At 34.7% G+C, this 20,628-nt stretch overlaps 2 protein-coding genes across 6 annotated transcripts in view; one reads left to right on the top strand and one right to left on the bottom strand.

Moving 5' to 3' along the window:
- The window catches only part of Nrx-1 (neurexin 1), a 206,860-nt gene that overhangs the window by 25,427 nt on the left and 160,805 nt on the right, over window positions 1-20,628 (bottom strand). For all 4 annotated transcript variants that reach the window (XM_071787881.1, XM_071787880.1, XM_071787879.1 and 1 more), the window contains 5 exons: window positions 17,686-18,008; window positions 17,025-17,316; window positions 11,236-11,529; window positions 10,460-10,638; window positions 9,921-10,092 (listed from right to left, as the gene is read on the bottom strand). In XM_071787881.1, the coding sequence (XP_071643982.1) occupies window positions 9,921-10,092; window positions 10,460-10,638; window positions 11,236-11,529; window positions 17,025-17,316; window positions 17,686-18,008 (1,260 nt within the window). The remainder of the gene's footprint in view (window positions 1-9,920; window positions 10,093-10,459; window positions 10,639-11,235; window positions 11,530-17,024; window positions 17,317-17,685; window positions 18,009-20,628) is intronic.
- On the top strand, window positions 12,896-16,113 carry LOC139818875 (uncharacterized). Of its 2 annotated transcripts, XM_071787889.1 has the most exons (4): window positions 12,896-13,066; window positions 14,339-14,619; window positions 15,138-15,365; window positions 15,958-16,113. In XM_071787889.1, the coding sequence occupies exons 2-4, from the start codon at window positions 14,351-14,353 to the stop codon at window positions 15,962-15,964; spliced, it is 504 nt and encodes a 167-aa protein (XP_071643990.1). In that variant the 5' UTR covers window positions 12,896-13,066; window positions 14,339-14,350; the 3' UTR covers window positions 15,965-16,113. The 2 variants fall into 2 exon arrangements, with proteins under 2 accessions (XP_071643990.1, XP_071643989.1); XM_071787888.1 differs by lacking the exon at window positions 12,896-13,066 and having other exon boundaries at window positions 13,073-14,619.

Consider the following 20,628-nt stretch of genomic DNA (forward strand, 5'->3'; position numbering starts at 1 on the left):
TATACGTTGCAATATAATAAATCATATTGTTCTTATTAACAATATAAAAAAATTTTGTAAATGTTGAAGTGATTTCTACGTATATTGGAAATGTCGGTCTGTAACGTAACAAGATTCGCAACGTTGCGAATGGATTGAAGTTCAGAATCAATACAATTATGATATTACTTTACATTCAGAAAATGTGTTGATGAATATGACACTAATTTAATTACATTCTCTCAAGTCACTGGTAACAATTGAGAGTCAGTATCATACAGAACAATGCGCAGAAAGTAAGTTTGATTGGTTAAAGAGGTTTCGACAAGAAGCTATTAATTAATGGGCGCTTCTTCAAGAAAGATCAGTCGAGCGTGTCATTCTTATTGGGAAAACAGAATACCATGGAAGTACTTGGAAAGGATCTTCGTGTGCAACTGTATGCGAAACAATGTCACATAAACACAACCTCGGCGAAAGTTATCATGTAAATTAATTTCATTAAAATTCATCATGGAAAACTTTGCACGATGACTTAATGCTGTATCTTTTTATAAATCGATCCGAATTTACAAAGTGCAATTGCGCTTCCTTAAAATAAAGCTGTGCATTTCTTACATAAATATATTCTAGTTATTCTAACATAAAAGTATAAAATTATTGAAAACAGAATTTAAAAAACTATAGAAAACAGGAACAAAATTTTGCCGTAAATTGAAAAATTTCCGTAATTAAATCATCTTCCTTCAAAACTTTTTCAGTATATAATGTTCAAAAATAAAATCATTACATTAATTAGTTAATAATTTTAGTAATGGAAGCTTCCTAAAAAAATGAAAAGGAATGTTTAATTAAAATATTTTACGTGTAATTATGGTTTTCAAGGAGAGATCGCACATATATAGATTATTTATATATAAATATAATTATTAAAGAAGTTAAAAAATTATATTTTATTAAGAGTTAAACGTAATAATCGTATTTCTTGATAACTATCAATTTAGAAAAATAAGAACAACCGTAGTCATATGGCGCTAAGGAATTTGCTTCAAAAAATAAGTTTGATATCTTTCTAGCATATATCAGTAATCTTCTAAAAAGACATACATGAAAATCGATATTTCAAACCTCTTTTCTTTATCAGAATTATCAAACTTTCAGCAGTCACTAAATTCTTCGAGACGTTTGCAACCTTCATCTTTTACTCTTAAAGTTACTCGTATAAGTTATTGGCATTTTATAGTTCTGATACTTTTAATACCAACTGAAATTAAAAGGTAAATCTAGAGAGAGAGAGAGAGAGAGAGAGATGTATAGAATTAATTAAAGCGCGTCAAGTTTTTCATTTTGTTTTATGTTGTGTAACAATCCCGAATGAAATCTCATCCCGAGTGAAAACATGTCATTACATTAGCAATTTTAGCTGAATAAATTAACAATAAGTAAACAACGTTCTTCATCTTCACGCGCTGACTAATTACGGAAGCGTAATTAATAGGGATTACTTAATAACGGCCTTACGGGTGCCTGCGCCCTGAAGAAGCTTCTTGGCATCGAATGATTCCCTAGTAACCCTGAGAAGATTCGATCTCTCTTCGAAGCTGCTTTCTCACGCCCGTTGCGACTCGTCCTTCGATTCCCACGAGCCTAACGGATGAGGCTTTGCCTTTCCGCGAAAAAAAAAAGAAAAAGAGGAAGAGATCCATAGTATCTTCCGAGAACTTTGATACCTTGGATTTTTCAACGCAGCACGAGTGAGGGTGGACATCATGAAAGTCATATAGATGCGCTTAAAAAGAACTTTATGGACAAGATTTCGCAATCTTTTTGCCTTAAAGAATTCCATCCAATATGTGATAATGACATAATGATACGAGAAACTGTTTATTAATCCAACTTGTTTTAACTCTGAAAACTTTGTGCTATATATAAGTCACCTCTGTTAGATGAGTATATTTTTTCCCTAATATTCAACAAATCAACGATCGACGAGATATCATATTCTAGAGATATCGTTTTAGTAATGTCATTATCGTGATTACTTATCAGTCAATAACTCGCGCGATTGTATAAGCATATTTGGATATTTTTTTTTAAATAGTGTTCCGTAATTCTAAATAATCCACAGAGGATAAAAAATTCAGATCTTATTCGCTTTGTACTGGTAAGATAATTGCATTTTATAGTTATTGCATTTATAATAATTAGATTAATTACATTGTTCAAAAGACTACTTTTTTTAGCACAAGAACGAGAATAATAGTTTCCTACAGATTTTCGAACGCCCAATACGATCCCATTTATAAAATTGTTCTGTCACAATTTTCAGAAATTTGCAATTAAGGTTGCAAAAAAGGGCAATTTTGTAACGTATTGCAGAAGTTTTATTGCAATCAAAAGTAAGTATGTTGTTAGGACTTTTAGCCCTTAAAAGGAATTTGTTGTGTCGATTATAGTTAAAAAGATATTAATGATTAACATAGAATCTGTTGCGTCAAAGTTGCGACTTACACAGATCATTAAAGATCTCTAAAATATTTTTTAATTCAAATTTAAGGATTTTTCAAGTCGCTAAATATTAATCTGATGTCAAAGTGACGGAGCTAATATGTCGGATATTAAAAGTAAAAATTCGATCATTCAATGTCTCAAAATTGTGACGTGATAGAGCAATTTTGTAAACGAGATCATATTTAGCACCTAAAAAAACTGCGGAAAAACGATTGTCGTTCTTGTGCATTTTCTTTTTGTTGAACAGTGTTATTACGTTATTAGTAACAATGCGATGTTATTTATTTATATACTAATTCTCTCTCTTTTCAGGATATTTTTGCAACATGAAAGAGCCTCAAGGATCCCTCGTGGAAATAAATCAGAAGGGTCGAAGAGACTTTCCCATCTCCCATATCCTCAAGACGACAGTCTATCGAAGAGAAAAATTTCAAAGTATCCTATCGCATTATGTCTGTTTCACGGTGTAGATTATTTCGGCGCGACATCGAGCCTCCCTCACCGTGCTGGGAATTATCGACATGAAATTCTATGGGTTCAAAGGTCCTCGTCTATATACCGCGCGCGGAGGGAAGATCGCGAAGGAGGATCCAAGGTTCGAACCCTCTCACGACCCCTCGACTATATCGGAGGACGCCTTCGTCGAGGACGCCGAGATCCTGCCTCGAGCGTGAGAACGATTCTCGCCCACGGTCAAATTCCGTCGATCGGGTATTAGGACACCAGGGCAATGCAGGAAGAAACTTTAAGACGCGCTTGATGAGACGATTAAGAAAAACGGAAGCCCGCATTTGTATAAATAAAAATAAGAATACGACGGAAAATGTCCAACACAAATTTAATACCTCGGACTTCTATGACTGACCGACATTTCCATGATTGAAGAAGAGTATCGTCTTGTCTGTCATTCTTCGAGATTAACTATTGAAAATAAAACATCTGTTTAACCTATAATTCTGTTAAAAACTATTGTTTAAATGTAATAAGCAATATAAATTTTATATCATTTTAATAAAATGTTTTGTTATAGATACCTTATAGCTATATTCAGCTATTGATAAGTTCAACAAACAATAACAGCATAAGATAATGGAAAATAAGGTACAATAATTTTAACATAAAAATTAATTAAATTTAATTAATTTGAATGTTAAAATTAATTAAAATTATCAATAATAAATGCATGCTACATGTTATCAGAGACATAACATTTAATTTAAAAATGTATATATTACGATCAGATAATTTTTATCATTTTTAAAAATAATAACATAAATAAAACTTAAATAAAATTAAAAAAAAAAAATTTTTTTTAATCACATTTTTACAGCTGTAATTAGCTACAATAAATTCGTAAGTAGATGTACTTGGGTGAAGTCTTCCATTTATGGCGTTGAACTTTCACTTAGCATCAATGGTACATATGGGTGGGTTAAAACGACGCGAAATAATGGGCAGAAGAGGCTATTATTCCTACATTAGAATGCATAGGCGTTCCCGTAGGGACGCGGATTACATTACCCCCAGGGTACACCATGAATAGAGTTCCTTAATTAGAGACCAGGATAGTATGGAATTCGAAGAAGCGTCTTCGAGTCCTAGGCGTGGCTATCAAATAATTTTATACTTGAAAAATCATCGCAAACCGCGTTATTGTCACGATAACAAAACGCGCTTTAGGAATAGAAACGTTGGATTCATTTCGATTATGGAATATTAATACACTTATTTTTACCTTTTATTTTTTTTATCAAAAGAATTATTATATGTCGCTATGGTGTAAAAATTATTTGAAAGAAGGACGATGTGTTGCGTGAATTTTATGAGAATTGTCTAATTTCGTCGAATTTACGAGTAGTAAAGTAGGTTGTTTTTTAGTAATAACATGCTTTACAGAAGGTTCGGGGTTCCATAGAAGTGAAAGGGTTGATCCTTCTAGGCGAGTTGATCTACTTAGATATCAGGAAGATAGGATGATCAAAGAGGATACACGGAATATCCTCGCAGGATGTCGAGGGTTTTATTTCCAACCCTCGCTCACCTTCGTGATCGATAAACCTTTACTTGTTTCGTCTATTAATATGTCATAATCTTATAACAATATGAATAAGTTAATTTTAAAATAACAAATCAACTCATAACGCATACTTGTGCTACATTGGGGTAAAAGAATATCCTTAACACGTCCAGCCATATATTTGAATATCATATCTAAAATTATCTATTTATGCAGTCGCAAAAGTAAATATTAATCGCAGAATTCGAATATTCAAGTACCACGTGTCGTTCGAACTATTTTACGACGAGGACAGCATGGAGGGTAAGAAGTGGCACAGGGGTTGAATATGCGGGCACTAGAGCGAGGAATGTAATGAGAAAAAAGGCCTACCACGTGACCTTTTCCATCAGAGATGCATGCGACGTAAGAAGGTTCCGCCCGAGCTTTCCTCTGAAGGGGTTGGTTTCAATTAGTCTCAAAAGGGTGGTTCAGTTGAGGTAGTCGACCTATTATTGCCGACCATGTCTTTAACGAGCAATGTATATTCCGTTCTCAGCGTGTCGATCGTTCAGTTTGAAAACGGTCGATTATTCTGTATTTTCTTTTTTTTTTCTTAAAACGCGAATAATAAAACCCAAATTGATTCTTGTGATATTCCGGAATCCTCTTTCGTTTTGAAAAATAACAATTTGTTGAAAGTGGAGGGATAAACAATTTTATCTCTAACAGAAATATCTTGTTTTCAGAAACAAGAGAAGAATATTATTTGAAGTGAAAACTTATCTGTCACGCAGCTGATGCTCTAAACTTTAAAGTATATTCTCCATTGCCCGAACGTGTTTTATAATACTGTATCGAGCGCTTTTAATTTTTCATCAACCTAACATAATTATTCTTTGTTGTATTCTTGAGAAACAATTTCGTCGTCTGATGCCTATGATCATGTTTTATTACCTATATCTTAAAAGATTTCTGTTCTTTTTTTTGGAATGCACGTATATCTTCGCCTGTATGACAATTGAGAAGACGATACGCGCGTAAGAGAGAATACGTGGCTTGGAGACAAGCGACCTTCCACACATGAAGCAGAGCAGTAGAAAGCGCGAAGAGGATTCTCTTCTCGCTTTCGTTGCAAGCCGCATGATATGCGAGTCACATGGGGTGGAGGGAGAATCGCGGCACCGTGCGTGCTCCAGAAAGGATCGAACTTCCTAAGCTCGCGCGAATTTCTGAATGAAGGCAGCAGGATAAAAGTCGTCGGACTAGGACATCTAATGCATACGCAATATGTATAGAAAGCTTCGCGGTAAATTTTTGGGGTAAATGCATTTTATAAATGCGTTATTTAGTACAATTATTGTTTACATTTATGTTTATCAGATAGATAGACATATCGAATTATGCACAGGTATCTGAAACCATGCGTGAAATAATCTACCCCTAATTATTAAATATAAATGTTACAAATTCACAATTTTCTTTCTCGATACCATTACTCTATTGGTCACAATTTTATCTATTTGCATAAATGCACGCGAAGCTATGGCTCCATATAAATAAACATTGCAATAATATAAATTAAGAAATATAAAAATGAGGACATTACTGAAATATGTTTCCTTCCCGAACCAGCACTCAGTTCTCGCATTGAAATTATCTAAAATATTATTTATCGTCGTAAATATCTCTACTTTAGTAATTAAACAAAAATATATCGGCCGTTTGAATCAGTTATAAAGTAACTAGTCGGCAACAATTATCAATTGGAATTAATTAATACTGTTCAGGACATTCTGCAAAACGTTTGAATCAAATCTTCGCGTCATTAATTTTTATTAGAAAAGCAGGAAAGAACTACCAAATTCTAAAGGGTTTCAAATGACTTAGGAAGCTATCACGACAGCAAGGTTGGTCAGGAGATAGGTTTCGCTTGTGCGACACTGCTAAGCAGGCAATTCAGATGCGGCGATAGACTCAAAGGGTTAATGTAACAAAGGCATATATTCCATGAGGTCAAAGGTCTCCCATGACGGCTAACCGACGAAAATTCCACACAAAGAGGTGACACACAATTTCCTTAGAGATTCTCGGTAACTTTTAGCATTTGCTTATATAGAAATGTAATCTATATTGAAAGGTGTGTATAATAATTTAACTCTTTAATCTGAATCATTTATTTTAAAAAATTTGTAATTATAAGGTTTTTTTGCACTTACACTAAAAAAAATTTTTTTTAATATTTAAAAAGCCTTACTTGAATACTCCCAACAACATATTTACTTAATATAATCACATATTTATTTAGAATTAGATATCTTTACTTAAATTAAGTTAGGAGTATTCAAGTAAGGCTTTTTAAATAGTAAAAAAATTTTTTTTCAGTGTAAGGATCAAGAAATCTTATATCTCAATATCTGTTCTTCATTTGAATTTTAACTCTGTTATCTTCAACGTACAGAAAAACAAATAAATTATTCAAACAAATAGTATAATTCAGGCAATAAAACGTAATACTATTAGGGGTAACAAGAATATAAAAATAAATTATATCTCACATATATTTTCCTAGATGGTGAAATTATTAGTCGTGTGAAAATTATTCATTTGACATATTAATAAATTTTACTATCTAGTTAAAGACAGGAGATTTGGTGAATATTCGTTAAATATTAAACACAAGTGCGTATTTGCGAGAGTTTCGCACTGCGCAAACGATGCTCCCGGGAACGAAAAGCTCGTACACTTATGAAAATGCATCGTGCATTAGTCGACGATAAATTTCCCTGGGTCAGGAAAACGAGTGCAACGCAGTCTATTACGCGCAATGCTGCAGCGTAATTAATATCTGTGCGGGAATACGCGAACAGATATGTGAACCATCTGATTACACGGCGAAGTAAATCTAGTTGTCTGGCACGGTTGAATGAAAAAATATGACAGCCAATGGAGCTGCGCAAGTTAATTTGGTATACATATACTCATAAAATATCGTTCTAAGCCTTTGTTCCATATGATAAATAAGATAATGTAATTTCACGAAGCAACGCGTAAAAATGATATTATTGATATTAATTGATTAAAATGTTAGAAGAATATTTGGTGGAAAAAATGCTGAATATATATAGTGCAACAAACCGTATTAATCTGCAAGCTTACGTAGATAGGCGGGTATTGAATTATATTAAGTAAACCGACAGTTTATTATATATGTGTAAACAATTTGAGTAATATAACTAAGTGAGGCACTTGATTATATTAACGCGCGCGGCCGCAGCACGAACAAATGCAATTCCTAGTAAACATGATATATGGGCGACATTATAAAATTAATTGCATACGGAAAATAGAAATCCCACTTTGCCGTTTGCTAATTAAATACGTACCGTTTGCCGTAGAAATTCTTTTCTGTTTGTACATATCTCTTTAAAGTAATTAATTAGTTTGCTCGCCGGCGTTTATTTAAATTTTTGACAGAGTAAAATGCAATTAATATTCCAACGTTTCAGGCGCAGAACATGCGCAAAAAACAAAAAACAAAATGTTTATAGATTCCAACTGCGATGTATATATATAAATATATAAATATTATATAATAAATATACGTATACATAATCATATTACTTGATTATTTTTTTTATTCAATATAATCACGCAAAATTTCAATTAAAATAATATAGACCAACTTTTTAATGTAGGCAGTTTAATATAAAGGTACTGGTGAGAGTTAATCGATCTATTTGACTAATTCACCTTATTTCTTTCAAAGGATAACGGCCGCGCAGGTATTAGAAATAGGATTGATATGAGCTCAGGCTTCTTGTTAGAAAAGCGAAAGCGTTTTTTAAAGGTCAAGTTATCAGGACAACATATCATGGATGGAAATTTCAAAGCCTGCAAGAGTAAATAAACTTAGCTTGTGTTCGATAAAACTTCGATCACTTGGTTAAGCAACAGGATTTCATCTTGTCAACGGAACGAAAAGCATGCCATCTTACGCGCGCATTAAGACAGATAATTAAAAGTATTAAAAATATCACATTTGTAATTATAATAGTTGTAAAAGTGTGAGATAATATTGTAATAGAAATGTGATAATAATCACAGGATTTTTATAAACTCAAATAAAAAAATATATATAAATAATTATTTTGAGTCAGAAAATCAAGCATTTAAAAAAGAAACAGATTTTTCAAGCTAAAATTTAATCTGACAATTTTATATGAAAGAAACTTTTATGTGAGAAAATATCTTTTATGCAGATATAATAAAACGGATTATTTTTGAAAGAGAAGATTGTAAAATTTGTGACCTCAGTATCTATATATTTTTCGCATGATATTCATGAAAATATTTCTTAAAATTCGCTTATTAGCTGCACTTACACGCTTATATTCAGCCAATTGATCCATTAATTATAGAAGACCCGTATTTATCATATTAACAATGGAATTACTAAAATAGATGAATGTTCCTAAGAATAATCCTTCAATCAATATCTCGATTTATGGAATAAACAATATTAGCTATTGTAGCATATAATGTAGAGATAAATAGTTAATTTATTTCAATAATTTAATCAATATTAATATTGAACAAAAATTAGTGTATTAAATATGTGTTAAAGTTAAATATATCTAAATCTTTTACTCGTATCAACGAAAAATGTTACGGAGCTAGGTGTCTACATCTAGCTACCAAAGAGAGAGCTAGATGTAGACCTTCATAAATTTCAGACTCAACAATGCATTCGAGTGCAATTGTGGAGGGAGGAGCGTTTCCGGATAATCGCCTGATAATTCTCAGTCAATCGATAAATCATTCCCAACACGAACAAGACGCCTTTCCGTGGGAGCGGCAAACGGCCTTCGCGTTCGTGAAAAGGACGAGACAATGGCCGGGCCTCGTGAACGACCGATCAAGGCCGTTTCCCATGGTTGGAATGGGTCAATGGCCGACACCACGATGCTCATAAAAGAGCACATGGGACCTCTTCGTCTTCAGTTTCGCGGCAGTTCTCGTGCTGTTTGGATCGTCTTGCATTTAATGCACGTATGCGCGACATCGACTTTGACGCAGTTCTTGCGCTCTGAATGTTATTCACGCTTATTCACGTGATTTATTGTAATTTCTATAATAATATAATTAACAAACGTATCGTAATAATCGCGGAGATCATCCATCGCGCTTTTCTTACTTTATTCTTTCTTTTATGTATCGAGAAAGTTTGTGAAGTTTTTTTTGTCATGTGTGGTGCTAACTTATTAATATTTATTAATATTTGAAGCTGTACTTGATATTTAACGACACTTTGCAGATAATCTTTTATCGCACGTCGAACATAAGTTTGACGAGACGATCGATCGGTGATGATAGCTTATCACACGTGTCGTAATATTGTTCCCACGGTATATATTATGCAAAAATTACTTACCCGACGGGTGATTAGATTGCAAATTGTAGTCATCGACTTGTAACGTGCTGTTCGGCCCAGTTCTGCTAAATCTAACCACGTGATATTGGTTGTCGTTAACTTTCACGCCAACCTCGCCAATCGGATGATCGTTGGTGCCCATATTATAAACCGCAAAGACGGTACCTTCCACCTGCGACATGAATAAATTATTCATTTCTATTACAGTGACATTTAGTTCTTGATTCCAATCGGATTAAATCATTGGAATAGAAACTTATAGAATCAAATAAATTAATAGATTAAAGGGAATGCTTGAATAATTGATATATAACATGCTAATTCTTATTACAGATCTAATTATACGCCACACAAAATCGATTTAGCTAATAATATATCTATATATACATATACATATTAAATTGTATGTATAATTATAGATGTATATATGTATATATCTTGTGACTATTGGAAAAGAAATTATATATACACACATATATACGATACTTCATAATAAATAATAATACTCTATAATATATTCAATTTTATCATATACTAACAATTTCGATTTCGAGATAATCGTTACTCGATGCAGATTCTATCCTAAGCAGTACAGCGTCATTAACACTAGTGACGAAACCCAAAGCCACAGTATCCATCTTCATTTCCGGCCGACGATCAGGCGGAAAGGTATACGTGATAATTCCTCTTCCGGCTCCAAATTCAAAAGCGATAGCCTCTGCAAAATGAGAAACATTCCGTCGTTAAAATAACATTTCATATGTTACATATTAAATTTCAATGCCTGTTGAGACTGTTTTCGTTGTAGTATTGTCAGTTTAATTATCATTATGCCGCATAACTAAAATTAATTAAATTTTCATTCTAACTCTAGTATTTCGAAAAGTGTTTTAATTATTTCGACACTAAAAAATTTATTAAGTTTTATCAATAACCGCGATTAATTATTCGGGAAAATATTTATTATCCCGGAAAATATATCCAATGAGAGAAATCGATTCTATCCAAACTATGAATTAATTTCGCATCCTTGTAATATTTATTAAACTACAGAATAATCCGATAATGGTAACAAATTTTAGTAACTTTATAGGTCGTATTATTAAAATATATACGACATATATAGAGTTGTATGGGTAGATATCAAGAGAGATAGCATATTTAATAAACACATAATAAAATATTAGCTATTAATTAATTAGCAATTCTGTTTGTAAAGAGAACAGCACGAATAATCTCTTTCTCTCTCTCTTTCTCTCTTAAGTGCAAGTACGAGCTGCCTTATATATTTTCTCTTTTTTTCCAATTCTTTTACCATCGTTACAAGTCGGTCCGGTAAAACTCGTCATGTCGCAGTCGCACGTATAGCTATTCCACTGCTGCACGCATAACCCATGATTGGCACAGAGATCATGAGTGCATTTCTTGCCCGGATGCAGGTTGGTGTAAATGTCGCATCCGGATGTGACGAGGGAACTCGGCACGACGGCATCGGTAATAAGATCGGTGCTTTCCCCGCTGAGATCCAACGACGCCAGACACCCCTCGAATCCGTGACGACTGAGAATCTGTTTTGGTAATATGCCATATTGCGTCTTCTCCACTCCACCTAAAAGAAATGTTAAATCTTTTTTATGAAATCATCCTTGATTTAAAAAAATAAAAATTTTCTCTTTTTTACTAAATATATCTGTATATGTCTACAAATTTATTTAAAATATCCCTTAATCATCAAACCTCAAAAGAACGGACATTTAAACCTTTTACATCTGTTTGCATTGCGAGTCGCGACATAGAGCTTGTCGGAGATTAAATTGTCGAAATGCAGACAGGATGTTGGCGTTTGACGTAAAATATCGAAACCGAAATTCGGTAGTTAAATCGAAATCATTTCTCTCTCTCGCAAACTCTCGCAGCCTTGTGATATCCACAGGCCTCTCGGCAATCGCGGATATCGCGGGTGCCCGACGAACCGAGACGACCACACGTCCGGTCGATCTCGCCGCCATAAATCCTGCGGGATCGCCGAAAATTATTTCGACGGTCACACATTATACCTCGTATGATACCGCGTGCAGAAACTTTGAAAACTCAACCGCGCGGCCAATCAACTCGTATGCAGTATGAAAGTCTCTCATTCAGAATGCTAATGTACTTAAGAGAGGTTTTACGGATAAAACAAAATGCGATATCGCAGGATCCTTTTTCTCTCTATTGTAACATGTAAAAATACATAAAATAATTTTAAACAATAAATTTCGATAATAAACTTTGAATTATTATCCTAGCATTATGTTCGGAAGCTACTAAGAATATCTTGATGCGACAGTGAACATATACGTTCAATCGGAGTGAAATTTCAGCTGCAATTTTTGCGTGAAACCGATGTCGCGACGCGGTTTGGCAATCGCTATTGAAGAATAATTAATAGCTGATTTGCCAATTTATGTCAGACCGACGGTGATCGATAGATTTATTAATGAATTAAGCAACGGGAACGGTATGATATGGAGCTAATTAATGGTGATTCATAGCGCGCTATGCTGATACGGTAACTGAATTTCGGATCGTTAGTCCAGACGTACATCCAAAGATCTACTCACTATTAATTAGAAATGCAAAAATATTTGCATCATAAACGCTTTTTTGTTAGCCGACATTATCGTTTATGTAAAATCGCGATGCTTGACGTTTCTGAAAATCAAACTGTATTATCTATCGTTAAAATCATAAGCTTTTTCACTGTAGTTGCGACATTGCTTTCCGTAAGTACCGCGAATAATGGAAAATGAGACAAGATATTGTAGATAACAGAATGGTTCCATAGATGTGTTTATTACAAAGATAAAATCGACTAATTCCCTACTTGGATTTACTACGTTATTTGTTGTTTGAAAAGTCATCCGCTTACACAACGCGGTAATAATCGTCACGTGACATCTCTTCGCAAAGTCTACTTCTCTTCTGTAGCCTTCAGATTAATCGTGCAGTTGCATCAGAAGCGCAAAGAATTCCGACGATAAATAATTATCCGCGTCGCATCGTATGGAACGGCGAATGGCAATGAAAAATTAAAACGGTCGAAATGGTACATTATTGTGACAGAGAAATTGCATCAAGTTACATTTGATACCTAAATTAATAAGGTAAGTCGATCAGTTTTTTTTTACTGTTGATAATGCTAAAAAATTCGTGATAATAATGACGATTATACAAACAAAGCACTAAAGATAACGCTCAGTAATTCATCCGCTGATAATCAAAATATAAATATGAGTTCATAAAATAAATAGAGATGAGTCACCGATACGGTTCATTGGCGCGTATACATATATTATAGTAGTGTATTATAGAAAATTCTAAAAAATAGAAATATAAAATGTTATATAAGCATTTACGCAAGTATTTCGAAAATTGACCAGTGACGTAAAAGCAAAAAATTCTAATCGTCATTTACAACTCTACAACATGTGTCAAGGCTAGCATTATCGAAGGCATACAGTATAAATAATTACCCAGAGTAAGGCTACCTTATCAAACGTAGAACGATATGAGATGGTATGAATATATTTGTAACATTTTGTGACTCATGATGCATATTTGTATATCTAAGAAAAAAAAGTGTCAATATTTTATGAATATCTATTATCTTTCATGCAGCGATTTCAGTTATATTCTATATTAGTTATATTAATACATATTTTAATAAAATGTTGAATTTTTCAACCTGTTAAGATAATTAGATAAAGTTATTTTAGCTTCTCGAAAAGTCTTTTATAAGAAAGCTCTATCTTACATTTTTGGCTTATATCTTCATACGTAACTTCTAATTATTAATAAAAGGCTATCCTGTATAAGCGACTTAAAAAAATTATTATAGAGATTAATCACATTCAAGTGCGTTTTTATACGTTTATGATTAAAACTAGACCGGTCGCGCTCTTATCAGCTAATATCGTTTATCTCAAACGGCATACTCTCGGTTGTGCTATCATTAAACCGTAGTAACGCGGCAGATCTTATTGCTCACAAATTTAATCTTACATTTGCGGGTGCGCTGCGGTCGAATGCCGGATGTGTGACTCGCTGAGTTAGTTCGAATCACTGGGGCCGATCATTTTCAAGCAGTCGTCTATGCATCATTATCGAAAGTGCGCGAATTCATAGAGCGCTCGAATTGTCAATCGAGCTTGTCGGTGCAATCAAGCTCGAAGAGCCAAGACAACGTCACGAGAATCGGCAGAAATCACTCGGGCGCGCGATAAGAAGATAATAGCGACGTTATCACTCTCGCGGATCGTCATAATTCGTCAAATCCCGGACTCGCTAATCACGTTGCCATAGTCGTTGCAGCACGTCACGAGATATATAACTAACTAATCAAAACGCGGAAATTCAATAACTATTATTTTAATAAGTTATCGGTCGTCATGTCTCCTCGCGATCTCGCCTTATGCGTTCTGCTAATGTCGATCGTTCGTTTCTCGACAACGTCGGTTATCCGGCCGCAGAGATTGTTGATCGTGGGGCTCTGGCCGGAATCAGCAAAGAGTCTGGAAGGTATACCAGACAGATGGAGAATGGGGCATCCGCAGTTTAAAGCGCCGCAAATCGAGATACAACTGTTGAAGGGTCACGTCTCGCCGGACGAGAATTGGATGTTCACCAATGAGTACAAATACTCAAACAAAGATTACTAGTACGTATGTATAGACGACGATATGCCTAAAGACTTATGCCTAAAGACATGTTCGTTTGGTTCGGGATGGATTAGTTGAGACTACGTACGATGAACGAATACGTGGGATGTCTCGGAGTTTATTATTGGATTTTCCGAGAAAGCGCATCGCGTGTCCGATATAGGATAAGTCACGCAATCTGAACACGTCATATAAGGCATTTTTGGATCGAATGTATCGTATCTAATATATTCAGAACTATTATATCTGACAACTCAATATTTTAAGTGTTTATATATACATAAAAGACTGAAAGAAATAATTAAAAAAATAAATAACAAGTTACAGAACATGAAATTAAGCAGTAAAAAAAATAATTCCAAATTTTTTTAGTCAACAAAATGTATGAGACGCGACGTGTTCGATCCGGAAATGTGTAAACCAGAACTGAAAGGCATTAACTACGGCGAGTGCACATCGCTAATGCTATAATAGCGTCGCTAATGCGGATAATCTTATACGGTCATAAATCGATTAGTGATGCGGCAAAGGTGACATCGACGGAAGACGAGAAGAAAATCCCGCAAATTGAGAATGGCGATATGGAAGCGAGAGAAAATGAGGAAGAGAATGGGCGAGATCAGGATAATATCATGATGCCTGATGGGTTCATCCCGCCGATTGGATCCAGAAATATTATTACATTACCTTCATCCTGTCCGCCAGGGCAAAGAGAAGATAGTAGAGGACGTTGTAGAACTGTCATGTGAGTTACCTCTTTCTTTTTATATATCTTTGATGATAATCTTTGATTAAAAGAAAGTAATATTTTCTCAATAGAAAATAAACGATTTAAATACATATTTAAATAATATGGCTACTACATTAGAAATCCCTAAATTTTAATTTTAATGATAAATTCTTTGACGAATTAAAATTTTGCTATGGGAAAAAGATTTTCGAAACAAATTATTTCTTCTTGTCAATATTCGATATAAGATATTTTAATGATTAAATCTCGGCTTTAAATATTTTAAAAGTATTATTCTACTAAAACTGTGTGAATAATAATGTTCTGTTATTGGATTGTTTTCTAAAAGTTTAATTTGCGTAATATAATTCCCTTAACTTTAAAACTGTTAATATTTGCATTCAGTTTAAGAAAGAATAAGCTTTAAATTGTGTACGACCAGAGCTCTTATTATAAACGTTATGACCGAAAGTTTAGGATATTGTCGTATTTATACGAAAATTATTAAGTAGCTTATATATATATAATCTGTGGAATATAACTATCGAATTCTTAATATGTTCAGTACAAGAGTTTAATAATCGACACTTTTACACTTTTGTTATAGGACGTAAAAGAGATAAACAAAGAGAAAGAAGACAAAAAGGAAAACAGTTAAATAATTGAAGCTCTCCAATTGCCGGTATTTACCTTATATATAAAATCGTACTGAAAATGTACACAACTATTTCGCCTTTATTAATAAAGTGCTATATTAAATTAATACATTTTTTACGCGTCTATATTCAACAGATCAAATATAATTTTATTTAATTGATATGACAGTCTTATATTTGGTTTATAAAATTAGTTATAAAAGTTTTATAAATTGTCAAAAGGAGTTAAAAGTAAATTCTGGTATACGCGCACGCGTATATATGTAATTTTCAAAATACATAAGATAAATTCTATATATTCAGCAAGACTATCGATATTTTTGAAACTTATAAATGTGTTTCCAAGCGCGAGAACTAAATCGTGCGATATATTTATACGGTGTATAAATATTTTGTTCAATAATAAAAGACAGGAAGAAGTGACCCAACATTTTTAGAGATAAGATTAAAGAACTTAAGAATTTCGCATTTGTTAGCAGTCTTATCACTAAACAGATTTTATGACAAATACGGTAAGCTAAATGAGAATGTGGTTATAATATAATTCATTAAACTAATTAAGAAACCAATACATATAAATGACGTATTTAACTTACACAATAAACGGATTGCAAATGTAAATCACGACTGACTAATTAAATTAAATTAATATCGCGTACACGCTGTTATTTTATTGTAGTAATATCTCTCAAATGAAATTGTCGAATAGAATCCTGATTAATTGTATCGCCGCGCGTTACATAACGGGTGAGCTAAATAAAGAAAATCCGACGTTCAGATTATCACAACTGAACGTTATATAAAAATAAACTAATAATATTAGGAAATATTCTTTAAAGAATTGTTAGTATTGACTATATATTAAACCTTCTTTAACGACCAATTATATTCATATGCAAAATCCATCGTTAGATTAATTTAGTGATATTAATCAAATTTATTTTTGTGCAGCAAGTAAATATTTAAAATGTAGAATTAAACTATATACATGTATGTTATTTCTTCTTTCTTTACTCACCTATATACAAAATGCCATCGAGATCGAGATTCTCGTTGCTGCCCTGACTGTTGACAGCGGTCACATGATCGTCCACAGCGAGAGTGTGTCTCTTTGAGGCAGGTCTACCGATACTGACAGCGTGCCATTTGCCATCGTTCAACTTGGACTTCGAAGTGTCCCTGACCCTGACAGCTCCGTCGCCTAGGTCAAACACGTAGTGCACGTGTCCGTTTACAAGCTCGACCGCAATGAAATCGTGCTCTCTTCCGGCGTTGTAAAGGATCAAGCCGTTTGCTTCGCGAGTTTTGAACTGAAAAGTAATTTATAAGTGTAAGGCAATGAGTTCTCTCTCTTTCTCTCTGCAATTTCATTGAATTATATCCTTTTTACGATTAAACATAGAACTTCCATCATTTGATTATTAAACGTGCAAAAATCTAATAATTTCTAATTTCCTACGATCTTACGTTTTACTAGTTGCTGCGATGCATCTGCAAGGCGCGTTGAGCTCTTTACATAATTAATTTTACATAATTAATAGATATTCTGGCTAACTAAGATTTTACCAAAAATTGGGAAAAACACGATATAAAATAAACCTTTCTTCGCGATTATTTTCTGGATAACCCAACAGAATCGCTTAATGCCCATGACTCGCAAGAAAAATATCAATTTTCACCTGGAAATAGATGTTGGTCTCCACGTACGCCTTGAGCACCGGAAGACCTACGTAAGTGTGCTTGGAGGTGAAGGTCGCCGGATGGTGAACCGGATGGTTTCTCTTCCCAAACTTGCCGGTGACGCGGATGATGGGCGTGACGCCCTGATGTGAGGCTTGATGGCTTCCAGCGCTGCGCGCAATCTCCAAGTATGGATATCCGTTGAACCAGATCTGCTGCAGCTGGCCCACGAAATGTGGTATGTCCTCGCCCGCGTGAAGATATCCGCCTACATGGAGAGTGCGGAATTCCAAGACGCCCTGCTTCCCCAGCTGCGTTTCCGCTAGATTCGCGCACAAACAAGTTAGTTCGTCACTTGAATTTGAAAGGAATTGAAACGCGAATTAAGTTTGAGTGGAAAATACCGAAATTTGGAAAACATTTACAGTCTTATCGCTTAAATCTGATTTTTAAATAAAAATAACGATGTCAGAGAGTTGCACTAGTAATAATTATGCACGCCTCATTTCTCAATTCTTAAAACATACAAACTCAATTCTTTTATTACTGCGTTTCGATATTAAAAATCTTAAATCCAATAAAATGCATTACATATAATTGTGTATTAATGATATTTTTTATTTTAGATTTTATTTTTTTTATTCGATATACAGTATAGTATATCTTACTTGAGTATTTATATATACTCGAGTGTTTGCGAGAGAATTTGATAAAGAAGAAATCGATCGAAATTTGCAAAGATTTGTAAATACATGAAACTTTGGTGTTTAAAGTGAACTATTGAACCGCGCTGTGGGCTTAAGACAGGAACCACATGTGTTTCGCTGTGCAGCAATTATCGTCCCAGTGCGATCGATTGCGCCGAAGTAAAGGCCGTGCAGGGCTACTGCAATTTAGGCTATTGCCACCTAACTCAATATTGCCGGCACTCGCCGTCAGTTTAATAGGGTGATCCGAGGGACAGGTTTGCGAGGGTGGCTGTTTCACGGTGGCCGCTGCGGTGGGGTTGTTTTGCAGGGGCCGATTCGGGCCAGGCTGATTGGTAAGCCAATCACGTGCGGTTCATATTATCGATATTAATAAGATACGACCGGGATGTGCTCAATTGCGTCAGCGTTCCGTTTCTATTCAAGTATCGCTAATTGCTTTCATTATCTTACATTAACTCTCGCATAAATACACCCACATTACGCGGAATATTTAAAATAGAATCACTGCTTGTGTGTGATACTCCCCGAACGATTCTTCACGATCCTCCCCGAGCCATACGGTCTTATACGTCAATTTAAGCACAGTGACCTTAATGGTTTACCGACACGATGCTCGCGATATTGGCAAAGGCGCAAACGGTTGTAACGATGCTATCGAACGGATAATATCGGTATCAAAAATATTGACTCCCACGAGGAACGTATTAAGATCCCCGATATATCGATATTGTTTGCTCATCCGTATAGCGCGTCCGTCGTTCGCTAACCGCGGAATTTGCGCGCAACGAGAGAATCTCCCGAAGGAATTTCTGCGAAGCGGTTTATCGTTGATGGAATCGCACGGGGGATATAATTTACTTTATACTTGAAACGTCACTTTTGCGACGAAGTGCCTCGAATGCCGCAGACGTCGACCCCCGCCATTGCATCGCGCCGATTCCGGATGCACTTTTCTCGTTGCGCAGCCGGCGGCAGCGTGAAGAGCATTTCGAGAAGTCGGCTCGATAAAAAGCGCATTTGCATGCCCGCGATTTGTAATCCGTCCGCTGGATGTCGGAAAATCGATGGCACTGACTCGTATCTACCGCTCGTAAATAATACGATCGGCGAATCGACGTAAACAGAGAAAAATCGACGGTCTCGGAAACGCGCTCGCGCGCACGGACGAGAATAGTTCTTTGCCTTGGGTGGAATCTATGGAAGAAAACGCGTGCTTCTGCTATTGATCATACGCTTGCTCGGAGTGGCGCAAAATATACCCGAAAACGTAGAGTAAAACTTCTTTTTACACAAACTTCACTTCTGTGGTTCATTATAAAAATATTGAGTTTGGGGACGTTACTTTTTAGGAGGTTCTATAAGCAGGAGCATTCTCCTTCGCTCATATAAAATGTCTTTTTACCCCTACTTAAAAATTAATCTGCCTTATATCTCATTCATTGTACTTTGTCGCTCGATCGCCCCAGGGATGTGCTTTATGACTGATACTGACAAACATATCTCTAGCATTTACAAACAAAATTTCCGTCTGCTGATATATTTTTCACGACTACTAGGTGCAATAACGATCGCAGCCTTGGAAAATCTTCGATTAGCATTCATAAGAGTGTCTCGATTCGAAGGGTCGCCGACGGAATGCAAAAGCGGACGCACTGCGCGATGCATTTTGAATTTGTGATTGCAGGAGGGTCGAGAGCACCCGCGGGAAACTTGTAATTTATCCGATAGAGGAAGTGCAATCGGAAAAGGTGAAGTTTTAAGCTCTATCAAAATTGAAGCCGCGATATAGTAATGCCTAAAAAAACGAACAGGATAGTGCAATTTTTTTAACCGTTTCTTGAAATTGATCAAGCACACAAAGGAAACTATTCATTAACTGGTAATTATTTGTATTATATTAATTATATACTCTTATTTGCATACGCGGGAGACTGTATAATTAATTATTTTATTATAATTATACATTAATTCGCTCAGAATGATTGTGCAATGAAATTATGAAATCTACATATGAATGTCGCATAGCAGAAAAATGCAATTCGGTGATTCTCTTTGTTAGATACGCGTTAAGCAAAAAATTATTTTTATCGCTAAATAATCGCTTGTTAATTTCGTATATGTTATTCAAAATTTAGATAAACATTCAGAATATACTACAACCGACTGTAATCAATTATTGCATAATCCAATAATAATCAGTATTAAATTTTTATAAGCATTAAACAAATACTA

The sequence above is a fragment of the Temnothorax longispinosus genome, chromosome 9, assembly GCF_030848805.1.
Source record: "Temnothorax longispinosus isolate EJ_2023e chromosome 9, Tlon_JGU_v1, whole genome shotgun sequence".
Taxonomy (NCBI): Eukaryota; Metazoa; Arthropoda; class Insecta; order Hymenoptera; family Formicidae; genus Temnothorax; species Temnothorax longispinosus.